At 36.6% G+C, this 21,719-nt stretch overlaps 1 protein-coding gene across 2 annotated transcripts; it reads left to right on the forward strand.

Moving 5' to 3' along the window:
* Nucleotides 1-10,528: 10,528 nt before the first annotated feature.
* On the forward strand, nucleotides 10,529-13,952 carry LOC126697917 (uncharacterized). Of its 2 annotated transcripts, none has more exons than XM_050395044.1 (8): nucleotides 10,529-11,148; nucleotides 11,312-11,459; nucleotides 11,562-11,712; nucleotides 11,883-12,008; nucleotides 12,114-12,194; nucleotides 12,383-12,575; nucleotides 12,651-12,921; nucleotides 13,545-13,952. In XM_050395044.1, the coding sequence occupies exons 1-8, from the start codon at nucleotides 10,945-10,947 to the stop codon at nucleotides 13,811-13,813; spliced, it is 1,443 nt and encodes a 480-aa protein (XP_050251001.1). In that variant the 5' UTR covers nucleotides 10,529-10,944; the 3' UTR covers nucleotides 13,814-13,952. The 2 variants fall into 2 exon arrangements, with proteins under 2 accessions (XP_050251001.1, XP_050251002.1); XM_050395045.1 differs by having other exon boundaries at nucleotides 13,548-13,952.
* Nucleotides 13,953-21,719: the final 7,767 nt, after the last annotated feature.

Raw genomic sequence — 21,719 nt, forward strand, 5'->3', positions numbered from 1 at the left:
GGGTTTCTTTTTTTCCTTTTTTTTTCACAAAGAGAGAGAGAGAGAGATTTCTTGGAGCAATTAAAAAAATTGTAAGAATTTACTTAGCAAAGCTATAGTGCCTTTCCAATTGAAGTATTGTAGCTTCCACTAATTTTGTTGTGCAATTGACGATTTGTTACTGTGGGGGATTTTTTCCTGCGCACACTCAGCTCATTGTTCGCTTTGGGGAGCCAAGCCCGCACGGATTTATTCTCGTCCCCGAGTGTGGGAAGACTTTGAGTGCAGTCCCACATCGGTTAGAGAAGCGCCCCATGCATGCCTTATAAGCCCTTGGAGCAAGGCATGGTGTACCACTCGTCACACATGTGTGGCCGAGTGGTACACCATGCCTTGCTCCAAGGGCTTATAAGGCATGCGTGGGGCGCTTCTCTAACCGATGTGGGATTGCACTCAAAGTCTTCCCACACTCAGGGACGAGGACAAATCAGTGCGGGCTTGGCTCCCCAAAGCGAACAATGAGCTGAGTGTGCGCGGGAAAAAATCCCCCATAGTTACAATTATGATTTTTGGGGTTTGGCTAACCAAATTTGAAAAAAAAAAAAAAAAAAAAAAAAAAAAAAAAAGCAAACGTTTGGAGCATTACAAATATTATGGATGCATAGTGTTTGTTCTACTATAATAATTTAAAAGTTATCATTGAGAGTGTAACCAATCTTGTTGATAGAGACATAGAGTTCTCATTAAAAAAAAAAAATCTTATTGATAGAGTTACTAACAGTGCAACAATTATTTATTTATTTATCTTTAGTTAAATCAATGTTTATTTAACTGTGTCACATCATTGTGTGTACGAACAAATTTTTTTTGTTGTTGATAACATTGTGTGTACGAACACAATACTTACTTTAAGATGATACACGATATGCATCATTTGATATATATTAAATCATAGTAAAAAAAAGAAGTCACATTGACTCTCAGTACTCTGGTATGTAGAGATAAGGATGACAGCTTGGGTAGTGAGATCAATATGTTAAGAAAGGAGATTAATGATTTATTGGATAGTGAAGAAATTATGTAGCATCAGAGATCGAGGGTGCAATGGTTAGGCCTTGGGGATCGAAATACGAAATACGAAATACTTCCACACTAGGGCTTCAGATAGGAGAAGGAGAAATACTATCAACAACATTATGGATGAAAATGGAAATTGGCATGATTCTATTGATGGTATTGCAGAGGTGGCTGTGTCATATTTTAAAAATCTGTATACCACTTCTTATCCGACTCGCATTTTGGAAGTCCTTGATACTATTCCAACTAGAGTCACTGAGGATATGAATCAGCTCCTTATCCAAGAGTTCACAAGAGAGGAAGTTGAGGCAGCACTAAAACAAATGCATCCAACAAAAGTCACAGGTCCTAATGGTATGTCTGCTATTTCCTTTCAAAAATATTGGGGTATTGTTGGTAATGATGTCATATGCATGGTCTTAAATGTGCTAAACTCAAATATGTCTATGGTAGAGATTAATAAAACAAACATCACTTTGGTGCCAAAAATAAAAACCCCCACAAAAATGACTGATTTTAGACCTATTAGTCTATGTAATGTTGTTTATAAACTCATATCAAAAGTGTTAGCCAATCGTCTCAAAATATCCTTCCACAGATTATATTAGAAAATCAAAGTGCGTTTCTCTCTAGGAGACTAATTACAGACAATGTTCTTGTAGCTTTTGAACTTATGCACTATTTAGAACATAAGAAGGAAGGAAGGGAGGGTTTTGTAGCAATAAAGTTGGATACGAGTAAAGCATATGATAAGGTGGAGTGGGGTTTTATTAAACAAATGATGGAAAAAATGGGCTTCCATGAAAAGTGGATAAATTTGATCATGCATTGCATAACTACTGTATCTTATTCTATCCTCGTTAATGGTGTTGCTTATGGTAGTATTATTCCTACGAGGGGTCTCCGTCAAGGAGACCCAATTTCACCTTATATCTTTCTTTTGTGTACAGATGGTTTTTCCTCCCTTATTAATAATGCTGCCAGGAATCAAAGAATTAATGGAGTATCAATATGTAGAGGTTGTCCCAAGATTACACATTTATTTTTTGCAAATGAAAGTCTATTGTTTTGTAAAGCAAATAGCCAAGAATGCCAAAATCTTATTGATATTCTCCAGCTATATGAAGCTGCCTCAGGTTAGAAAATCAATGCGGATAAATCTTCAGTCTTTTTCAGTAACAATACCCCTGATGATAGAAGATGTGAAGTGCTGAATATGTTGGGTCCAATGCAAGATAACCGACATAAAAATACCTTGGCCTACCCTCAATCATTGGCAAGTCAAAAGTTGAAGTTTTTTAGAAATTAAAGAGAGGGTGCAGAAAAAATTATCGAGGTGGAAGGAGAACATTCTTTCAGTGGGGGGCCGAGAGATCCTTATCAAAGCTGTTGCTCAAGCAATTCCAACATATACCATGAGTTGCTTCCAGATCCCAAAGAGTCTTTGTGATGAGATTGAAGGAATGATGAGAAAGTTTTGGTAGGGCCAAAGGGGTCAAGAATCAAAAATTACTTAGGTTAACTGGAAGAAAATGTGTAAGTCAAAGTTGAATGGAGGAATGGGTTTCAGAAATTTACAGGCTTTCAACCTTGCTATGCTAGCTAAGCATGGTTGGAGGTTGATCTCAAATCCTAACTCTCTGGTGGCCCAAATCTACAAAGCGAGATATTATCCACATGGTGATATTTTTAGAGCAAAACTTGGTTCCAACCCTTCCTATACTTGGAGAAGCATCTTCAATGGGCTAGAAATTGTGAAGAGAGGTACTCGGTGGCGAGTTGGCAATGGCAATATGATTCATATTTGGGAGGATAAGTGGCTGCCTACTCCAACAATGTACAAAGTAATCTCCCCCCCCCCCCCCCCCCCCAAAGCCCTTTGATGATTTTCCTAGGGTCTCGGTGCTAATTGATAGAGACACAAGGAGGTGGAAAGGTGATGTAGTAAGATCTTTGTTCTTGCCTTTTGAAGCAAGGACTATTTTGAATATTCCCCTTAGCCACAACCTTCTAGAAGACCAAATCATATGGGTAGGTAATAAAAAGGGAGAAATCAGTGTAAAAAGTGCTTATTATAATGCTGTTAGGGTGCTAGATACAATGGAGGAAGGTGAAAGCTCTCCGGGTGATTCTAGGAGTCCTCTTTGGAAGAAGTTATGGCATTTAAACATCCCTCCCAAGGTGCATATCTTTGCTTGGAAAATGTGTATGAATGCTCTTCCTACTTTTGTGAACTTGCAAAGAAGAGGAGTTAAGCTTTGTGATTTTTGTCTAGCTTGTAGAAAGGAGCTTGAATCAACTCTCCATGTTTTTGTTAAGTGTGAAGTGGCTATGAGAGTATGGAGATGTTGGGTGGATAGTCCGGTTAATTTGTTGAATGTAAATATGGATATTATAGATATTACTATGCAAATTTTTGAATCTGGTACGTCACGAGACTTGGAGGTTTTCTTTGGAGTTACATGGGCAATCTGGTATAATAAGAATAAAATAGTGCACAAGTCCTCAAGTTAGTTTCCAAATCATATTTGGAGTTTTGCTAGAAAATATATTCTTGAATTCAAGAACGCCTCAATAGCTTGGCTCGGACAGAAGAGAAGTGGACAGCACCTCCTTCAGGAGTTTTTAAAATCAATGTTGATGGTGCTACATCTGAAAATGAAAAGAACTCAAGTGTGGGAGTTGTTATAAGAGATGCAGATGGTATTGTTCATGTAGCTTGCTGTAAATACCTTCAGGGACAATACTCGATGGAGGAAGTTGAAGCGCTGGCTATGGAGTGTGGTCTAATTCTTGCCAAAGAGAAAAAGCTATCTCAAATCATCTTGGAATTTGACGCATTAACAGCTGTTTCAAGTGTCACAGCAGCTGAAACAAGTGGTTGTATTGGTCATATGTATCAGGGGATTCTTAGTTTGCTTCTTCGTTTAGCAACTGGAAAATCAAGCATGTGAAAAGATATTACAACAGGGCAGCTCATGAGCTTGCACAGTATGCAAGGCAAAAGGAAGAGTCTTATGTTTGGAAGGGAGTTTGTCCTCCCATGGTGATTCGCATTGTCCAGGAAGATTGTGTGTAGTATGTACTGTGTTGAGCTTTTCTCTTTGCTTTGTTGTACTCCCTTTTCTGTTTGGCAATGATAATCCAGTTTGGTTGTTTCAAAAAAAAAAAAAATCACATTGTAAAGTGTTTACTAGGTAGACTCTTGATTCACACAATACAAATATACTTATTGTATTGATCATATTAAATTAGTGAATTGAACATATTATATGATACATAAACAAGTACGCTTATATTGAAGTTTTGCTATATATTTGAGATTTGATTAAAGTCCAATGATTAATTTTAATGCAAGCTTTTTAGGTCACTCGATCAAACCCAATAAATCGTTCACATTCTCTCTCTCTCTCTCTCTCTCTCTCTCTCTCTCTCTCTCTCTCTCTCTCTCTCTCTAGGATCCCACATACTTTTCAATATCAAGTTTGTTTTTCTTCCTTGTAGACTCTCCAACTCTTAAAATCCTCATTTTTTTTGGTCTCTCTTTCACTCATCATCCTTTTGGTCTCCTAACTTGTCCCCCCACCCCTCTCCCCCCTTCTAATCCATGGAACCATAAGAGTCACTTTTAGTGGCTAGTGGATTCTCTTTGAACTTTTGATTTAGATTAACAATATTCTTTCTTAAATCTATTAGTAATTTTGATTTGCTCATTTTCAAATTTACAATATATGTATCAAATTACTTTGTGATAATGTATGTGCATTATCTATTATAGGGAAATATTTTATGGCAATATGAATGTTCTAACAAATTAATCTAGTATTTTATTTTTATCGTACTATTTTTTTAAGGATCACCATACTAGTCTATATATATATATATAAAACCGAAACTTTTAACTTTTTATTGACCTCTCCAGAACATGTCACATCATTATCATTCTTTTTTTTTTACATAAAATTATTTTTGTTTAGTCCAAACTTAACAATGAATGAAACTCTATCTCTCTAACAAGTCCAACTTAAACTCAAACTCATCATTATCATTTTTTTAAAACAAAATTATTTTTGTTTAGTCCAAACTTAACAAGGAGTGAAACTCTATCCCTTTAACAAGTCTAACTTAAACTCAAATTCAAACGTTGATAATTTATCTCTAAATTTGTGAGGTTAATCATGAACACTATAAAAGCAGTGCAAACTCCAATATATATATATATATATATATATTTAAGCCGAGTAGAGGTATAAACTCTTCTTCTGTTATTTTATTCTCCTCTACTTTGTTAATATATATATATATATATATATATAAATATATATATATATATATATTTTATGATTTTTCATGTATTTTTTTAAAAGTAATTTTCGTACATGAACCACCAAACTCTCTTTAGCCTTTTTTACCAGATAAAAAAACTTGCAATAATTGAAATTTAAGGTTACTGCTATTGCATATATCTTTGCTTCACCTAACGATATGAAAGTATGTTAATTTCTTAGGCAAAAAGCTTACATACGATATATTAAGAGGAGTTATGATTTTTATTATTTCAACATGGGCTCTTGCTCAACATTTTTTAGTGTAGGCCACATGCTGATAAGGTTCATTTAAAGTTTAGACCCGTTAAAATTTATTACTTTATGGGTTCGTGTACTTTTTTCTTTTTCTTATATTTTTCTTTTGAATAGTCATATATTTTTTGAATTGTTTCAATAACTTATTCTTTAATTATATATCTTTTTTGGCATTTTAGAAGTTTTAACATCTGAATTTGTGTAGTCACACACACACACACACACACACACACACACATACACATATATATTATCTATAATTTGTAGGCTTTGAATCTTTTGATTCCTTTCAATAGTTATAGCCATGAATTATTTTTTTGAATGTAACTATTGTGGTGGGCCTTTTTGCGTTGTTGGGCCTCCATCCCTCTTGCTGCACTACGGCCCGTAGGTTTGAGGTAAAAGAGTTGGGACTGGCCTAAATGAGGCTATACTTTAGGTCAACTTGTGCGCAAGTTGAGCCATCCCAATATAGATGCGTTCTGGCAGGAGCATTATGGGCTAGGCATATGGCATGGCCATGGTAAGAATAACTGTTACAGATGTTATAACAGAAATACAATACAATAGGATAACTGCAATACTAATGAAATGAATAAGAATAACACCAAGAAGGAAAACAATTAATAAAGTTACGGTAGAATAATACAATAAATAGAAATAACGCTACAACAAACAACTTAATAATTGAATAGTAGACGAATCACCCAATAAGCATGAATAGTAAAAGAAGCGGACCCAAGAAGGGAGCCAATCTCCAACGTAAGTAACATCAAGGAAGGCTTCTGCCGTAGAAGTTACACACTTTGGAAAAAGGACCTAAATGGTTAAAGTTTCGATTCTCAATTCCTCAGAGAGTGGGTCTGTCAAGAGGGAGAAAAAAAGTGGTCTATTGATGCATGCCTCTATTCCTACCTCTTATATCTCTCTGGTTTTTCTGTGTGTTCTTTCTTTCTACCTCTCCTTCCTTTTGTTCTATTAGTCTCCCTTCCCCCTTTATTCACTGTTCACAGTTACCCCTTTTATACCATCTATTATAGTGGGATTAACCATTTTTACCCCTCAACTGCTTTTGACTCCTTATGGGTGTCCTTCTAGGACTGCCCACTAGCCTATCGGTTGCCCAACCATTACCTCTACTCAGAGTGTGTTGGTTGCACCATTCTCCATTCCCAGACAAATTGCTTGTCTTGTTTCTTACCTCTCTCCGTTTTCACTTCACTCATTCGGATAAGGATTAAGCTCCCTCATCACCTACCTTTATGGCATGCATCAAGTGGTCCCAATCCATACTTACTTCTTTTGGGTGAGATGCCATCCCAACAGGACATTTTTCCCAAAGAAGCTGAAGCGGGAACCCCAGAATAGACCATTTTTTCTCCCTACCGCCAAATCATACCCTTTGAAAGCCTTGACCCATGCCCACCTCCCATGTATTGGCTGGGTACAAGTAGGTGGTGCCATGGTCCTTTGTGCAAGCTTTACTCCATTTGAATTTGTTTCTTTCTGGCCTTCACACCATTTCTGCTGCTTCAGCGTTTGTTTGATTCTACTGTACATGCTAGTTGATGTTTATCTTTTGTGGCATGAAGGATGTGTGGAATTTTGGACTCATATTTTCTGCCTTTTACCCCTTTTTGGACTGGGTATTGCTTGGGAAAAAGCCTTCATCTCCCTTTTAAGCCTGTGCTTTTCCTTCTCTATGACCATGAGTCTTTTGGCCATTGATCCTGCCATGTCACTTCATCGTGCCTGCTATAGTTTTACATCTCTTTTTATTTCTTGTTACCCCATGGGCTTGTGGACTGATGCTTCGTCGTGTCAATCCACTTCTTCATCAATCTTTTGCTCAAGGCTTCCTTGGCTCACTTTCCACATCTTTGCCTCTTTTGGGCTTTGTTGGCCAACATTCCTGTTGTGCCAACCCATTTCACTACCTTATTCCTTGGGCTTCTTTGGCCCATTTACCTTTTTTACTCCCATGGGTTTTTTTGCTAAATTCTTTGGGCTTCTTCAGCCCAATTTCTACATCTTTACCTCTTATCACTTTTCAAGCTTATTGGCCTTCAAGCCAACCTATTGAATTTACTAATTCATTTCCCGGGCTTCCCAGACTCATTTACTTCCTCTTTACCTCTTATTATTCTCATGGACTTACTACTTCATTTCTTGAGCTTCCTTGACTCATTTACTTCTTCTTTACCTCTTTTTATTCTTGTGGACCTGTTGGCCATCAATCCTGCCGTTGCAGCCCACCGAGCTTGTTTTCTTATTTCTTTACCGTTTTTTCCTTCTCACATTCTCTATTGTTGGGCTTCTTCTATTGTTGGGTCCTTTGTCAAAAATGGGCATCAACACCCATCTATCTCTTATATTTCTCTATTATTTAGTCATATATATTTTGTTTTGTTTCAATAATTTCTAAGTAGTGAATCATCTGATTCTTTAATATTTTTTGGTCTTTCAAAAGTTTTAATATCTGAATTTTTGAGTTATTTTTTTGCAGTATCTAAAACTGTCTGACAAATTTTTCGAAAGCCATTGCACATTCAAGCAATGACTTTTTCATCAAATTGTAACACAAATTGAAGTCATACAAGAGTATCATGCAATGATGTAGTTTCTTAATCAATTTAAGATTTTATAAAATTATTTTTATCTATCTCACAAATAGGTAGATTCCCATGAATAGCACGGATTAGTGATTAGTTTAATATAAATATATGACTTATAAAAAATTAGTTTGATATAAGCGTATGTAATGAAGATATTATAAATTTATCCTAATATATAAGTGTTATATATAGTTTTCAAATAAAAATGTTATATATATATATATATATATTAATGTGAATAAATATTATATTATTATATATATTTAGAGCTAGTTTATTATATGCATAAATACATCCCAAGTTTATGATAAATATATACATTTTATATACAAAATATATCTATAATATTATATATATAAAATATTGAAGGGAAACATTTGACTTTTTGTTGACAACATGGGTATATAAATTTATGCCACATATACATTTAAAAATACCAAACAATTGTGCTTTTTTCATTTTGCCCGTTAACTTTCAGTATCTACTTCACATAAGATGTATGTATTAACACAAAAAAACTACTATTGAGAAGAAAATCATCGGTAAGGCGTAGCGAAGAGAATGGGAAATCTAAGAAGAATAGCATTCGTAAGGCGTGTAAAGAAATCATATAATATTATTGTTGCTACCATTGGTATGACTTGATTCTTGGACATTTTCACTATTTAACCAAAAAAAAAAAAAAACCGACTTACAAATAGTAATTTTGGAGAAAACCCATAGAATTCTTGTGTTTTTAAGAAAGATGAAAGAGAAGAAGTTACCAAATGAAAAATCGTTCAATATTATTGTTAATAATGTTGGTGTGGCTTGATTCTTGGATCTTTTCACTATTTAATAATAAAAAAATGACTTAAAAAAAATAATTTTGGAGAAGATCCACATGTTTTTTTATGTTTATAAGAGATGAAAGAGAGCTAAGTTTTTTTTTAAAATATGAAAGAGAGTAAGTTAAAAAGAAGTTGCCAAATAAATAAAACAACATTACCTTTTTTTTTTTTTTTTCTTGAAACTCATCCAATAGTTTCTTAATCAATTTAAAATTTTATATAATTATTTTTATCTACCTCACAAATAGATAGGTTCCCATGAATAGCACGGATTAGTGATTAGTTTAATATAACTATATGACTTATAAAAAATTAGTTTGATATAAGCGTATGTAATGAAGATATTATAAATTTATCCTAATATATAAGTGTTATATATAGTTTTCAAATAAAAATGTTATATATATATATATATATATTAGTGTGAATAAATATTATATTATTATATATATTTAGAGCTAGTTTATTATATGCATAAATACATCCCAAGTTTATGATAAATATATACATTTTATATACAAAATATATCTATAATATTATATATATATATATATATATAAAATATTGAAGGGAAATGTTTGACTTTTTGTTGACTACATGGGTATATAAATTTATGCCACATATACATTTAAAAATACCAAACAATTGTGCCTTTTCATTTTGCCCATTAACTTTCAGTATCTACTTCACATAAGATGTATGTATTAAAACAAAAAACTACTATTGAGAAGAAAATCATCGGTAAGGCGTAGCGAAGAGAATGAGAAATCTAAGAAGAATAGCATTCGTAAGGCGTGTAAAGAAATCGTATAATATTATTGTTGCTACCATTGGTATGACTTGATTCTTGGACATTTTCACTATTTAACCAAAAAAAAAACCGACTTACAAATAGTAATTTTGGAGAAAACCCATAGAATTCTTGTGTTTCTAAGAAAGATGAAAGAGAAGAAGTTACTAAATGAAAAATCGTTCAATATTATTGTTAATACTGTTGATGTGGCTTGATTCTTGGATCTTTTCACTATTTAATAATAAAAAAACGACTTAAAAAAAAATAATTTTGGAGAAGATCCACATGTTTCTTATGTTTATAAGAGATATGAAAGAGAGTAAGTTAAAAAGAAGTTACCAAATAAATAAAACAACATTACTCTTTTTTTTTTTTTTTTTTTTCCCTTGAAACTCATCCAGGAGCTATTCTTGTGTATCGAAATTGTTAGCAATTTACTAATTCGCGTGTGGATTAGAAAGACAGCAGCTGAAGTAAGAGCAGGCCCAAAAGTAGAGTCCGGTTTCTCTACGGTCCATATTCCATAAAGTAATGGAACAAAATGTGAAAGCCCATTGGAAAGCTATTTGTCGTGAAGATCCAAATCCGGAATTTGAAAAGAAAACGGACACGCACACAAATTGAATTGAAATCAGACATAGACACGTAAATAATTGATCATTCTAATCTCTCTCTCTCTCTTTTTTTTTTCTTTTTTTTTTAAATATTTTTTTTATCCTTACCTTTTCAGAGATTGAGAGATACAGCTCCAGATTGCAGTGGTTTGGGTATTTTCTTCTGGGGAACGGCCAGGTTTAGAATTTTGTTGTTCTATTTTAAAAATATACAATAATATTTTAGGGGTTTTGGATGATAGGGAGGGGAGGGGAGGGAGAAGTTGAAGTTAGGGTTTAATGATCTGGGAAGCTGAAAGATAAAAGATTTTATTTTATTTTATTTTAATATTTTAAAATTAGTAATTGCGGAAAGGAAACAGATTGATAGTAAATGTTGTTATCGTGGGTGGTTGATTAGGTTATCAAAATATATATATATTTTTTTTAAATTTATTTTTGGAGTTAAGAGAGATGGAAGGCGGTAGGAGGATATCGGTGAGTCCTCGGCCTTGCAGTGGAAGGCGGGTAGTGGCAAAGAAGCGAGCACGCGGAAGCGGTGTGGATGGTTTCGTCAACAGCGTTAAGAAGCTTCAGAGACGGGAAATCAGTTCCAAGCGTGACCGTGCTTTCAGTATGAGCGACGCCCAGGAACGCTTCCGTAACATCCGTTTGCAGGTAGGTACCTCATCTCTTCTTTTTATTTATTTATTTATTTTTATGTTCAATTTTATATCAACCAATTCTTCTTCAAACTTCAAACCCACTTCATTTTTCATTTATCCATAGGTCTGCTCTTCATAATTTATATTTATTTCTCATTTGATTTATTCATGTGTAGGAGGAATATGATACCCATGATCCAAAAGGTCATTGTTCCATGGGACTGCCTTTTCTAAGAAAGAGGTCAAAGATAATTGAGATTGTAGCAGCACGTGACATTGTGTTTGCTCTTGCTCATTCTGGTGTTTGTGCAGCATTTAGCCGAGGTTTATAGCTGCATTATTCTTTCTTTTTTCATATTCTGTTTGCATCTGATAGTAGAATCACTATGAGGGGATTATTATATCGGTTTCCCTTGTTGGATGCAGAGACTAATCAGAGGATATGCTTCCTGAATGTCAGTCCTGATGAAGTTATACGAAGCCTGTTTTATAATAAAAACAATGACTCACTCATCACAGTTTCTGTATATGCTTCAGACAATTTCAGTTCTTTGAAATGCAGAAGCACAAGAATTGAGTATGTTCATCTTTTAACTCCACAGCCCCCCCTCTCCAAAAAAAAAAAAAAAAAAAAGACCTCAACTCCAAAAAGATTGAAAGAATCTCAAACTATATGACTACCTGTCCCAATTTCCTTTTGTCTGCTTCTACTTCATGTTGAAATTGTTGTCTGTTCATATGTTTTAGATATATAAGGAGGGGTAAACCAGATGCTGGCTTTGCCCTTTTTGAATCTGAGTCACTGAAATGGCCTGGTTTCGTAGAGTTTGATGATGTCAATGGGAAGGTACTCACTTATTCTGCACAGGATAGGTAATACATCATTATATGAATATTCTTTTCTGCTAAGATATGATTATCTATTACACAATTCGCGTATTGATTTTGATATGATTTTCCTTTTCACTCTTGTGCTAGCATTTACAAAGTATTTGACCTGAAAAACTATACAATGCTGTACTCCATATCGGATAAACATGTTCAAGAGATTAAGATCAGGTAATGAATCTGTATGTGCTTATACATTTGCATGATAGTGGTTGTTCATGTTGCACATTCTTTTTGGAATGAACATGTTGCATCTGCTGTTCTCTTTAATACTGCTAAATTGGTATTTGCAATTGGTTCCTTTTTCCCACTTTCATATTCACTTATGTTTCTTGTCCTTGATGGTTTTTCCTGAACAGTCCAGGGATCATGTTGTTGATTTTTACCAAAGCAATTAGCCATGTTCCCCTTAAGATTCTTTCAATAGAAGATGGAACTGTTCTCAAGTCTTTCAACCATCTTCTTCACCGGAATAAGAAGGTGGATTTCATTGAACAGTTTAATGAAAAGCTACTAGTAAAGCAAGAAAATGAGAATCTACAGATTCTTGATGTAAGGGTCTCTATTGATATCTTTTAATGGTATTTGTTCATTTTGATTTAGACATCTGACTGCTATTATACATAGGTCCGCAATTTTGAGCTGACAGAAGTTAGCAGAACTGAATTCATGACACCATCAGCATTTATATTTCTGTATGAGAATCAGTTATTCCTGACATTTAGGGACCGAACAGTGGCTGTTTGGAACTTCCGTGGGGAGCTTGTAACTTCATTTGAGGATCACCTTTTGTGGCATCCCGACTGCAACACGAATAACATATACATCACAAGTGATCAGGATCTTATTATCTCTTACTGCAAGGCTGATTCTGATGATCCACTGTCTGAAGGAAATGGTATTTTTTTTAAAGAAAAAAAATTCAATAGTAGTTATGTTTGTGATTTCCACTATTATTGTATTACAAAGATTCAACTTTGTGGTATTTACTTGTGGGGAAAGTTCTACAGTGACTACAAATTTTAAACTGTTACAAACAGACGTGGCGATGAATATGATTTTTGGATTTAAAAATATAATAAATGAATCTATGATATACTTTTTCCTGATTGGTTTACACATCATTTTGTAAAAGTTATCTAGTAAAATTTGTAGCATCTCTAGTATTACCCTACTTGTGGTGTTTTCATAGGGGCAGTATTTTAAAACTTCATAAATTAGGGTGGTGATTAAATATGTGAACAGAGATAACAGAATGAGAGAAGAATGTGGATATTGAATGGTGTGGTTTGCTTTTACAATGTTTGTGGGTGTTTTGTTTTGCATTTCAGTTTTGGGGAGAGAGAAGGGGGGGTGGGGGTGAGTTTGTATGTGGCTGTTTGCTATAAATTATTTTCTTATTTATACAAAAAATAGTCTATATTTTGTTATTCTCTTCAATTGTACAAGAAGTTGAAGCATCTCTTTTTTGAAAACGCATGACTATCAGCAATATTAATAGTCTTTGTATCACTAATGCAGCAGGATCCATCAATATCAGCAATATTTTGACTGGGAAATGCCTTGCTAAGATTAGAGCAAGCAACAGCTTCCCCATGGAAAATGAATGCAGTTGCAGTGGCAATTGTTGTGGTAGCAGTTGCGCTTTAAAGAAGCAGAGTCCTGCCTCCAGAATTAGGAGCACGGTTGCAGAAGCCTTGGAAGATATTACTGCTCTCTTTTATGATGAAGAGCGGAATGAAATATATACTGGCAATAGGCATGGTCTAGTTCATGTATGGTCCAACTGATGGTTTCTGTATTTGTTCCTAGTTATCTTTAGATTTATTTTACCTCTTTTCTATCGTTGAATTGATTGTTCTGCTGCGCCATGAGAATGGGAACTGTACCATTTAATGTTATCATACCAATTCTTTTTTTCTTTGTTCATTAGGCTGTGTTAGGCTAGGCTGTGTTAGGCAACATGTAAAATATTTTCCGAGTGTAAAATATTTTCAAGTGAAAATATTTTTGGGAAAGGAAAATATTTTCAAGTGTTTAGCTGCATTATGAAAATTGTTTCAGAAAATGTTTTCGGGTGTTTGGTTGCATTCTGAAAATGCTATTTTCCTACTAATTTCTCACATTTTCTTAACTTCCAAACAAACTTTGTAATAGAAAATTTCAATAAATAAACTTAAAGAAACAAAAATCAAAACAAAACCATTCGTTAAACTCAAAAATTCGGTCAAATTGAGAGGGGGAGGAAGAGAGAGTGATTGTAAATTGAGGGAAAGGGAGAGGTAAATTGAGAAAGAGAGAGATCAGTTATGGGTGGGTCATGGGCGACGAGACCGGTTAAGTTGTGGTAGGATTCAGGCAGTGTCGAGATTGAGATGACGAGAGTTCGATCTAGAGGGCAGTAGTGGCGCGATCTTAGTGATATGCAACCAAACACGTTGCTGGGTGTAAAATATTTTCCGAATTTTATTTACACCCAAAACAAACTGTCTTAGTTGAGTCTCTTCTACATTAGGATCAAGTTAAACTTTACATAATTTTAAACAACATTTTGTCACCTAAATTCTTTTTTTAGATTATTATTTTAAAAATCCCGACTATTGTTTCAATAGCAGGGAAGGTGTTGAATGATGTTGGGTTGGCCAACCAATATCCTGGTGGGCTGGCTCTGCCTTCCCCTTTTCTTGGGTGGACATTTTTCTGGTAAAGTTTCTTCACACGAATCAAGGGGCACAATCTCTGTGATGATTACGAACACTCAACTCAAGGCATGAGTAGAGTGATCCCTTTACGATTTTCCAACTCCGTCTTGCTTGTGCTCCAAGCAATATCTGATGTTGTCTTTGCTACAAGTTTATAGTAACGCTGTGACCACAAGAGGAAACAAGTTGAATGCTTCATCTTTAGCATCAAATAGGATTGTTAAAATTGGGATTCTATGTAGGTTGGTGAAGGTGCTTAACGAATCTGATCTTAGAATCGTGTTGAGAACTATAAGATACTACTTTTATTTAAAAATAAAAAGTGTTAAATTTATATAATCATTAGAATTATTTGTTAAAAAAATGTTAAATTTCATTGTAGTGTAATTTTTATACCATTTATGGCTACATCCCTATAAACTAAAGAGATATGTTTTGTTTTGTATTGTGCTTTTTGTTTAAAAAAAAAAAAAAAAAAAAAAAAAAAAAAAAAAAAAAAAAAAAAAAAAACAAAACAAAACGAAAACTATCCAAAAGTTCATAAGTTAGCAACCATGTATTAAATTACGTTTTATATAAATAAAAAAAAGAAAAAAAAAGAAGTATTTAATTATGAATACATGAGGAAAATGTTTTTCAAGTTCCAAATTGTTACACTTTGATATCTTCAGTGAATTAATTATCCACACACGCACTAATTGAAGTACTTGAAGAACAAAAAACAAAGAACTTACTAAGAGCACCGGTGGGATGCCGACTAAAAACCCTTCGAAGGTTAAGTCAATGATAGAAGAATCTCTAAGAACTTAGTAGTGTGAGAGTTAAGGATTATTTTCCGTACCTTAAGGAAGAAAAGGTTTGATACTTATATAGTGGTGTAGAGCTTGACTGAGTTCCCTTGAATGTAGGAGAATTCCTTGTGAAGAAGATTTGGAGTTAAGGTTTCGAGATCTTAGGGTTTCTCTTCCTATATGGGGAAGACATGAACGTGTAGTGGGGTTTTTGGACGTGGTGTGTAAGTTTTTTCCATGTAGGGACACATAAGTGGGGAATACGTAAATGCTTGTGGGACCCATTAGGTTCAATTGTTGGTGTGCCCATCCGTTTGTCGGGATGATGAACCATCTTTTGGTATCCAAGAAAAGGATAAAGTGTAGGCCACCCGTCAGGTATATACACAAGCTACCTGACGGTCCTTCGAGGGGGTGACTTACTCGTCGGGATGATGAGGCATTCGAATATTTTATCCCAATGGGGCCTTGGTTGTCATCCCATTAGGAGTGACCCTGACGGGTCAAAATGTGCTAACAATCATTATGGACAAAAATACCCCTATCACACTTGATGATGGAGTTGATTACAAGGTTGATCTTGATCCACAAATACTTGCTAGAGAATGAAAAACACTGGGTGAGCTGTTGGGGGACTCTTCTTTGCTTAATTCAGATAGGCCTCTCACAAAATTCTTATTAAAAACATGCCTATTTTACTAGTTTTTGGGATGAGCCATGAGTGTTTCTTTTCCTAGCTTTCCCTCGTCAATTGTCTTCCATTTATCCTCACTGTGAGAGAAACTTCCTCTATGATTCTAGCTCAAATCTTGAAATTTGGATTTGAGTGTGATATCTAAGAGGCTGTTTGGATGCAAAAATTTCATCACTCAATTTCCATCACTTAATTTTCATCACTCATCACTCATAACTCATCACTTAATTTTTCATACCCGTTTGGCACTATCACTCACTTTCCATCACTCAATATTTTTCACACTATTTGTGGGTCCCATACCTGTCACTCGATGCAGGTTTTTTTTTTTTTTTTTTTTTTTAGTACCCAAACTCACCGAACCCAGTAAAAAAAGAAAAAAAAAATTGAACCCAGAAAAACCCAGCCAAAAAAAGAATCTAGTGAAAGAACAAAAAAAGAAAAAAAGAAAAAAGAAAAAGAAAGAAAGAACTGAATCCAGAAAAACCCAGCCAAAAAAAGAACCCAGTGAAAGACCAAAAAATAAAAAAGAAAAAAGAAAAAAGAAAAAAGAGGAAGAACTGAACCCAGTGAAGAACATGAAGAAGCCACTAGTGTGAAAGTAAAAAAAAAAAAAAAAAAAAAGAAGAAGAAAAGAGATGGTTAAAATTTGCGACTGTGATTGACAGTGGGTTCCTCCATGTAGTGTTATTTACGGAAATGCCATTGAGTTATGAGTTATGGAAACTGAAAACAGCTAAAATGTGTTTTCAGTTTCCATAACTCATAAATAAAAAATCAGAGAATTGAGTGATGGAAACAGAGTTATGGAAATAGAGTTATTGTGTGCCAAACGGATATTGAGCTATGAGTCCCATCATTTTTGAGTTATGAGTTATAGAAACTGAGAATTGAGTTACAGAAACAGGTCATCCAAACAGCCTCTAACTTTCCCTACTTAAAACTCGTGGGGGGTTTGTTGTTGTTGTTGTTTTTCTCCTTTTTTTTTTTTTTTTTTTGGTGTGTGTGTGTCAAAGTAGCTCAAAATGGCTGAGCTTACTTATTGAGTTACGAATGGTTGAGTTACCACTTTATTATGGTGATGTTGCCAACTAGATTACACTAAGGTTCCACGTTAATGATACATAGTAAGTAAATAGCTAAAACATAAAATTATAAAACTTATATAGAGCCACAAACAAAAAAACTTATATTATAGGTTAGTAATAATTTTGGTCCTCAAGCATTTCTTTATGTTTCAAAATGGTTTATAACCTTTTAAATATTTTAGTTTAATACTTATACATTTAATTTTGTGTCAAAGGGTCCCTGCTGCTAATTATTGGATGAAAAATGGGTGGCATAGCAAATGGAAAGGGATTCACTTTTTTTTTTTGAGCTTGAAAGGGATTCACTTGAGCGAGATATATTTATCATTTTTTTTAGTATATTTCAAATTGAGATTGTTTAATAAAATACCAAAATGTTTTAATACTGATAAAGGAGGGTTTAAAGATTGCATTGGGGGACTCAAACCTCGAGAGGTAAATGAATATTGTAGGGTCACGTTTTTCAGGCCAAGCCCAAGATGCATGGGACCTTAGACCAGTAAGCCCGATATAATGAATTGATAGAGAGTGAGCCGAAGAGCTAGGCTTTAGTGTATGGACAACGACCATTACGACATTCCCAATGGACCGAGTTTACCAAAGAAAATTGGTCCTCAGTATGATTCGAGGAGTTTTTGCTGGCATCCCTCATTTGTTGGGGGGGGGGGGTGGGGAAGAATCCCCCTTATGTTTCTCTTTTTCCCTTTTTTATAGTCGTTTCCTTTTTCTTGAATAGGGTCCCTAGGGTAGGTACTTGTCCCATCAGCCTTTCCCTTCAGTTGTTGGGAGTGGTTGTAAGGATAGAGAAGTATGGCTCTGTCAGGCACAAGGCACTGAATGCAATAGTTGTAGCCTTTCCTTTAGACGTTTTTGTTTTCTCTGTTGTCTTTTTCTGCTTTAGTACTTTTCCTGCCTTGTGAAATAATATGGGGTCTCGCTCCTGGTGGTCTGTTGCCTCTTTTACCCTAGGTTATACCTTAGCTGATGAGGATTCTCCCATGGCTGAGGAGGGGTTTTCCTTGGGTTGAGCCCCTGGCCCAATGTAGACATCTACATGGGCCTATTAGTTTTTTACCCCCCCCCCACAATAGCCCCTCAAAATCCTGCTGTCCAGCTCCTCGGACGGAGAGGAGGGTTTTGGTGACATCGGGCCTTTGTTATAGTTTGCCAAATCTTGCCCTCCATTAATGCTAGCGTCTCTTCATTTACTCGAGGCATGTTTCTGGCTGTGAGACATTCTTCTAATCTATTCAAGCCACGTCCCTGTCGTTTCGGTACACGAGGCATGCTTTAATTAGGGCCCTATCACGAGGTGACATAAATCCAACGGTTGAAGACTACTTTGGAGCTCGAGCGAGAATGATCTCATTTGTAATTCCTTCTTGGGGTTTTGGGGCGAATTGATTGCCTCCAGATTCGTCCCTTATATAAGACGCGCAGTGGGAGATAGTCCCCCTTTACTTGCAGACCCTTGAATTTTTCAGGTTTCTAACTCCCCAAGTGTTCCTAAAGTCCCTACTATGAGAGTGACTGAGATTTAGGGAGTGAAATGGTCATGGTTAGGGTGAGGGTGAAGGAATCAAACCCTCTTCAGAAGCCTTGGGTGTCTCCGAGATTCAGAATGGCCCGGTCAGGACAAGGGAGACAAAGGCTCATGACCTTTTTTCATCTCGACAAGGCAAGAAAGGAGCCTTTTCTTCCTTCAGCCAAAATCCGAAACGGGTGGAGGTCGCATCAGATTTTTGGTGCGACAGCATTGGGACATCCATCCGGTGCCGTATGTCATGCACGTGAGGGCCGAGATTTCCCATCACCGGTACCATCCGTGCTTGCTCGATTGCTGCTAGAACGATACTTGCTCGATTGCTGCTAGAGCAGGTATAGGGGTTGGGCATTCTCGCTTCTTCCTCTTTTCCATCACTGGTGCCACACAGGTGCCTCCGCTTCTTCTTCTCTTCCATTACTGGTACCACCCAGGTGCCTCTGCTTCTTCTTTTCTTGCATCACTGGTGCTATCCAGACTTGCCTAGTCGTTGTTAGAACAAAATTGAAGGATCTATCGTCCCCGTGTATTCCTTCTTTTTTTTTTGGTTAGCTTATGATTACAGGCTTGTCTAAGCCCTTTTATGTATATTGTACTATCTCTTTATCCAATAAAAGATGATTTTATTGCATTTTATGTATCCTTTCTCTTCTGCAATAATTATCTTGTGAATGAATGTGCTGGTGTCTTTTCTTTCGAACCATACTTAGAACCGATGTCTTCGTCGGTAGAGTTATTACTTTGAACTTATCAAAATCGACGAGCACAACAGTGTCGACTTTAAACAAGTTAATTATAAAAGACTAACCAGGATAACAACCACACCTTTTGTATTGCGAATGGGGTGACCGCCCAAGGATGTGTAATTCGAAATAAACCATCCGAGGGGGTCGCTGGGTATTAGGGTTCTTTTCCGCATTTCTGATGATATTCGTAACTTTAACTTGTTTTAGATGTATGGACCGAGGACCGAGGCATGACTGTACCTGGTCTAAACACAGAAAGACACCATTGTGTGTTAGTTTCCATAAGGCCGGAGGTCCGAGGACCATGCAATACCTCCATTCTGCCTAAGACTTAGGACCTTCTTGAAGTTGCTAGTTTCCCATAAGTTTAAGTCCGAGGACCATGCAATACTTTGGTTCTGTCCAGCACTTGGGCTTTTAGTGTTTAGTTTCACTATGGGCTTGAGTCCGAGGACCATGCAAGACCTTGGTTCTGTCTAGCACTTGGTTCTATCTAGCACTTAGGCTCTTAGAGTGTCTAGTTTCCCCATAGGTTTGAGTCCGAGGACCATGCAAGACCTTGGTTTTATCTAACATTTAGGTTTAGGCTCTTACAGTGTCTAGTTTCCCCATAGGCTTGAGTCCAAGGACCATGCAAGACCTTGGTTCTGTCTAGCACTTAGGCTTAGGATCTTACAGTGTTTAGTTTCCCCATAGGCTTGAGTCCGAGGACCATGCAAGATCTTGGTTTTGTCTAGCACTTATGCTCTTACAGTGTCTAGTTTCCCCATAGGCTTGAGTCTGAGGACCATGAAAGACCTTGGTTCTGTCTAGCACTTAGGCTCTTAGAGTGTCTAGTTTCCCCATAAGTTTGAGTTCGAGGACCATGTAAGACCTTGGTTCTGTCTAACACTTAGGCTTAGGCTCTTACAGTGTCTAGTTTTCCCATAGGCTTGAGTCCGAGGACCATGCAAGACCTTGGTTCTGTCTAGCACTTAGGCTCTTAGAGTGTTTAGTTTCCCTATAGGCTTGAGTCCGAGGACCATGGAAGACCTTGGTTCTATCTAGCACTTAGGCTCTTACAGTGTCTAGTTTCCCTATAGGCTTGAGTCCGAAGACCATGCAAGATCTTGGTTCTGTCTAGCACTTAGGCTTAGGCTCTCAGAGTGTCTAGTTTTCCCATAGGCTTGAGTCCGAGGACCATGCAAGACTTTGGTTCTATCTAGCACTTAGGTTCTTACAGTTTCTAGTTTCCCCATAGACTTGAGTTAGAGGACCATGCAAGATCTTGGTTTTGTCTAGCACTTAGGCTTAGGCTCTTACAGTGTCTAGTTTCCCCATAGGCTTGAGTCCGAGGACCATGCAAGACCTTGGTTCTGTCTAGCACTTAGGCTTAGACTCTTACAATGTCTAGTTTCCCCATAGGCTTGAGTTCGAGGACCGTGCAAGACAACTTCTCTCTTCGTAGGGGATTCAGCGGACTGGACTACTAGGACCGCAAGAGTTAGCTCCTTGTCAGGTGCCCGGGGCACACGTCTGACGTCAGAAGCCCCTAGGACCACGTTTCGCTGAACAACCCTTCCCACGTAATCAACGCTTCGAAGTGTGGGCCTGAGTGGAGGCTAAGCAACGACAACGACGATGTGTTTTAGGAAATAGGGGGAGGCTTTCGTGCAGCTTGTACCACCGCCACAACGGTCTTCCTGATGGACTCTTATTGGCAGGAGCTTGACCCCACCGTGATTGGCCGTTGCACTTGCTAGCGCACAAGCTCTTCCCACAAACGGCGCCAATTGTAGGGTCACGTTTTTCAGGCCAAGTCCAAGATGCATGGGACCTTAGACCAGTGAGCTCGATACAATGAATTGATAGAGAGTGGGCCAAAGAGCTGGGCTTTAGTGTATGGACAACGACCATCACGACATTCCCCATGGATCGAGTTTACCAAAGAAAATTGGTCCTCGGCATGATCCGAGGAGCTTTTCCTGGCATCCTTCATTTGTTAGGGTGGGGGGGGGGGGAAGGATCCCCCTTCTGTTTCTCTTTTTCCCCTTTTTATAGTCGTTTCCTTTTTCCTGAATGGGGTCCCTAGGGTAGGTACTTGTCCCATCAACCTCTCCCTTCAGTTGTTGGGAGTGGTTGTAAGGACAGAG

This window comes from Quercus robur, chromosome 8, assembly GCF_932294415.1.
Source record: "Quercus robur chromosome 8, dhQueRobu3.1, whole genome shotgun sequence".
NCBI classification, from domain to species: Eukaryota; Viridiplantae; Streptophyta; class Magnoliopsida; order Fagales; family Fagaceae; genus Quercus; species Quercus robur.

Excerpts from the sequence above, each read along its gene's own strand:
- LOC126697917 (XM_050395044.1), top strand. The coding sequence starts at position 10,945 with ATGGAAGGCGGTAGGAGGATATCGGTGAGTCCTCGGCCTTGCAGTGGA. Across the intron at positions 12,009-12,113 it reads ACTTATTCTGCACAGGATAG|CATTTACAAAGTATTTGACC; the intron begins GTAATACATCAT and ends CTCTTGTGCTAG. Across the intron at positions 12,195-12,382 it reads GTTCAAGAGATTAAGATCAG|TCCAGGGATCATGTTGTTGA; the intron begins GTAATGAATCTG and ends TTTCCTGAACAG.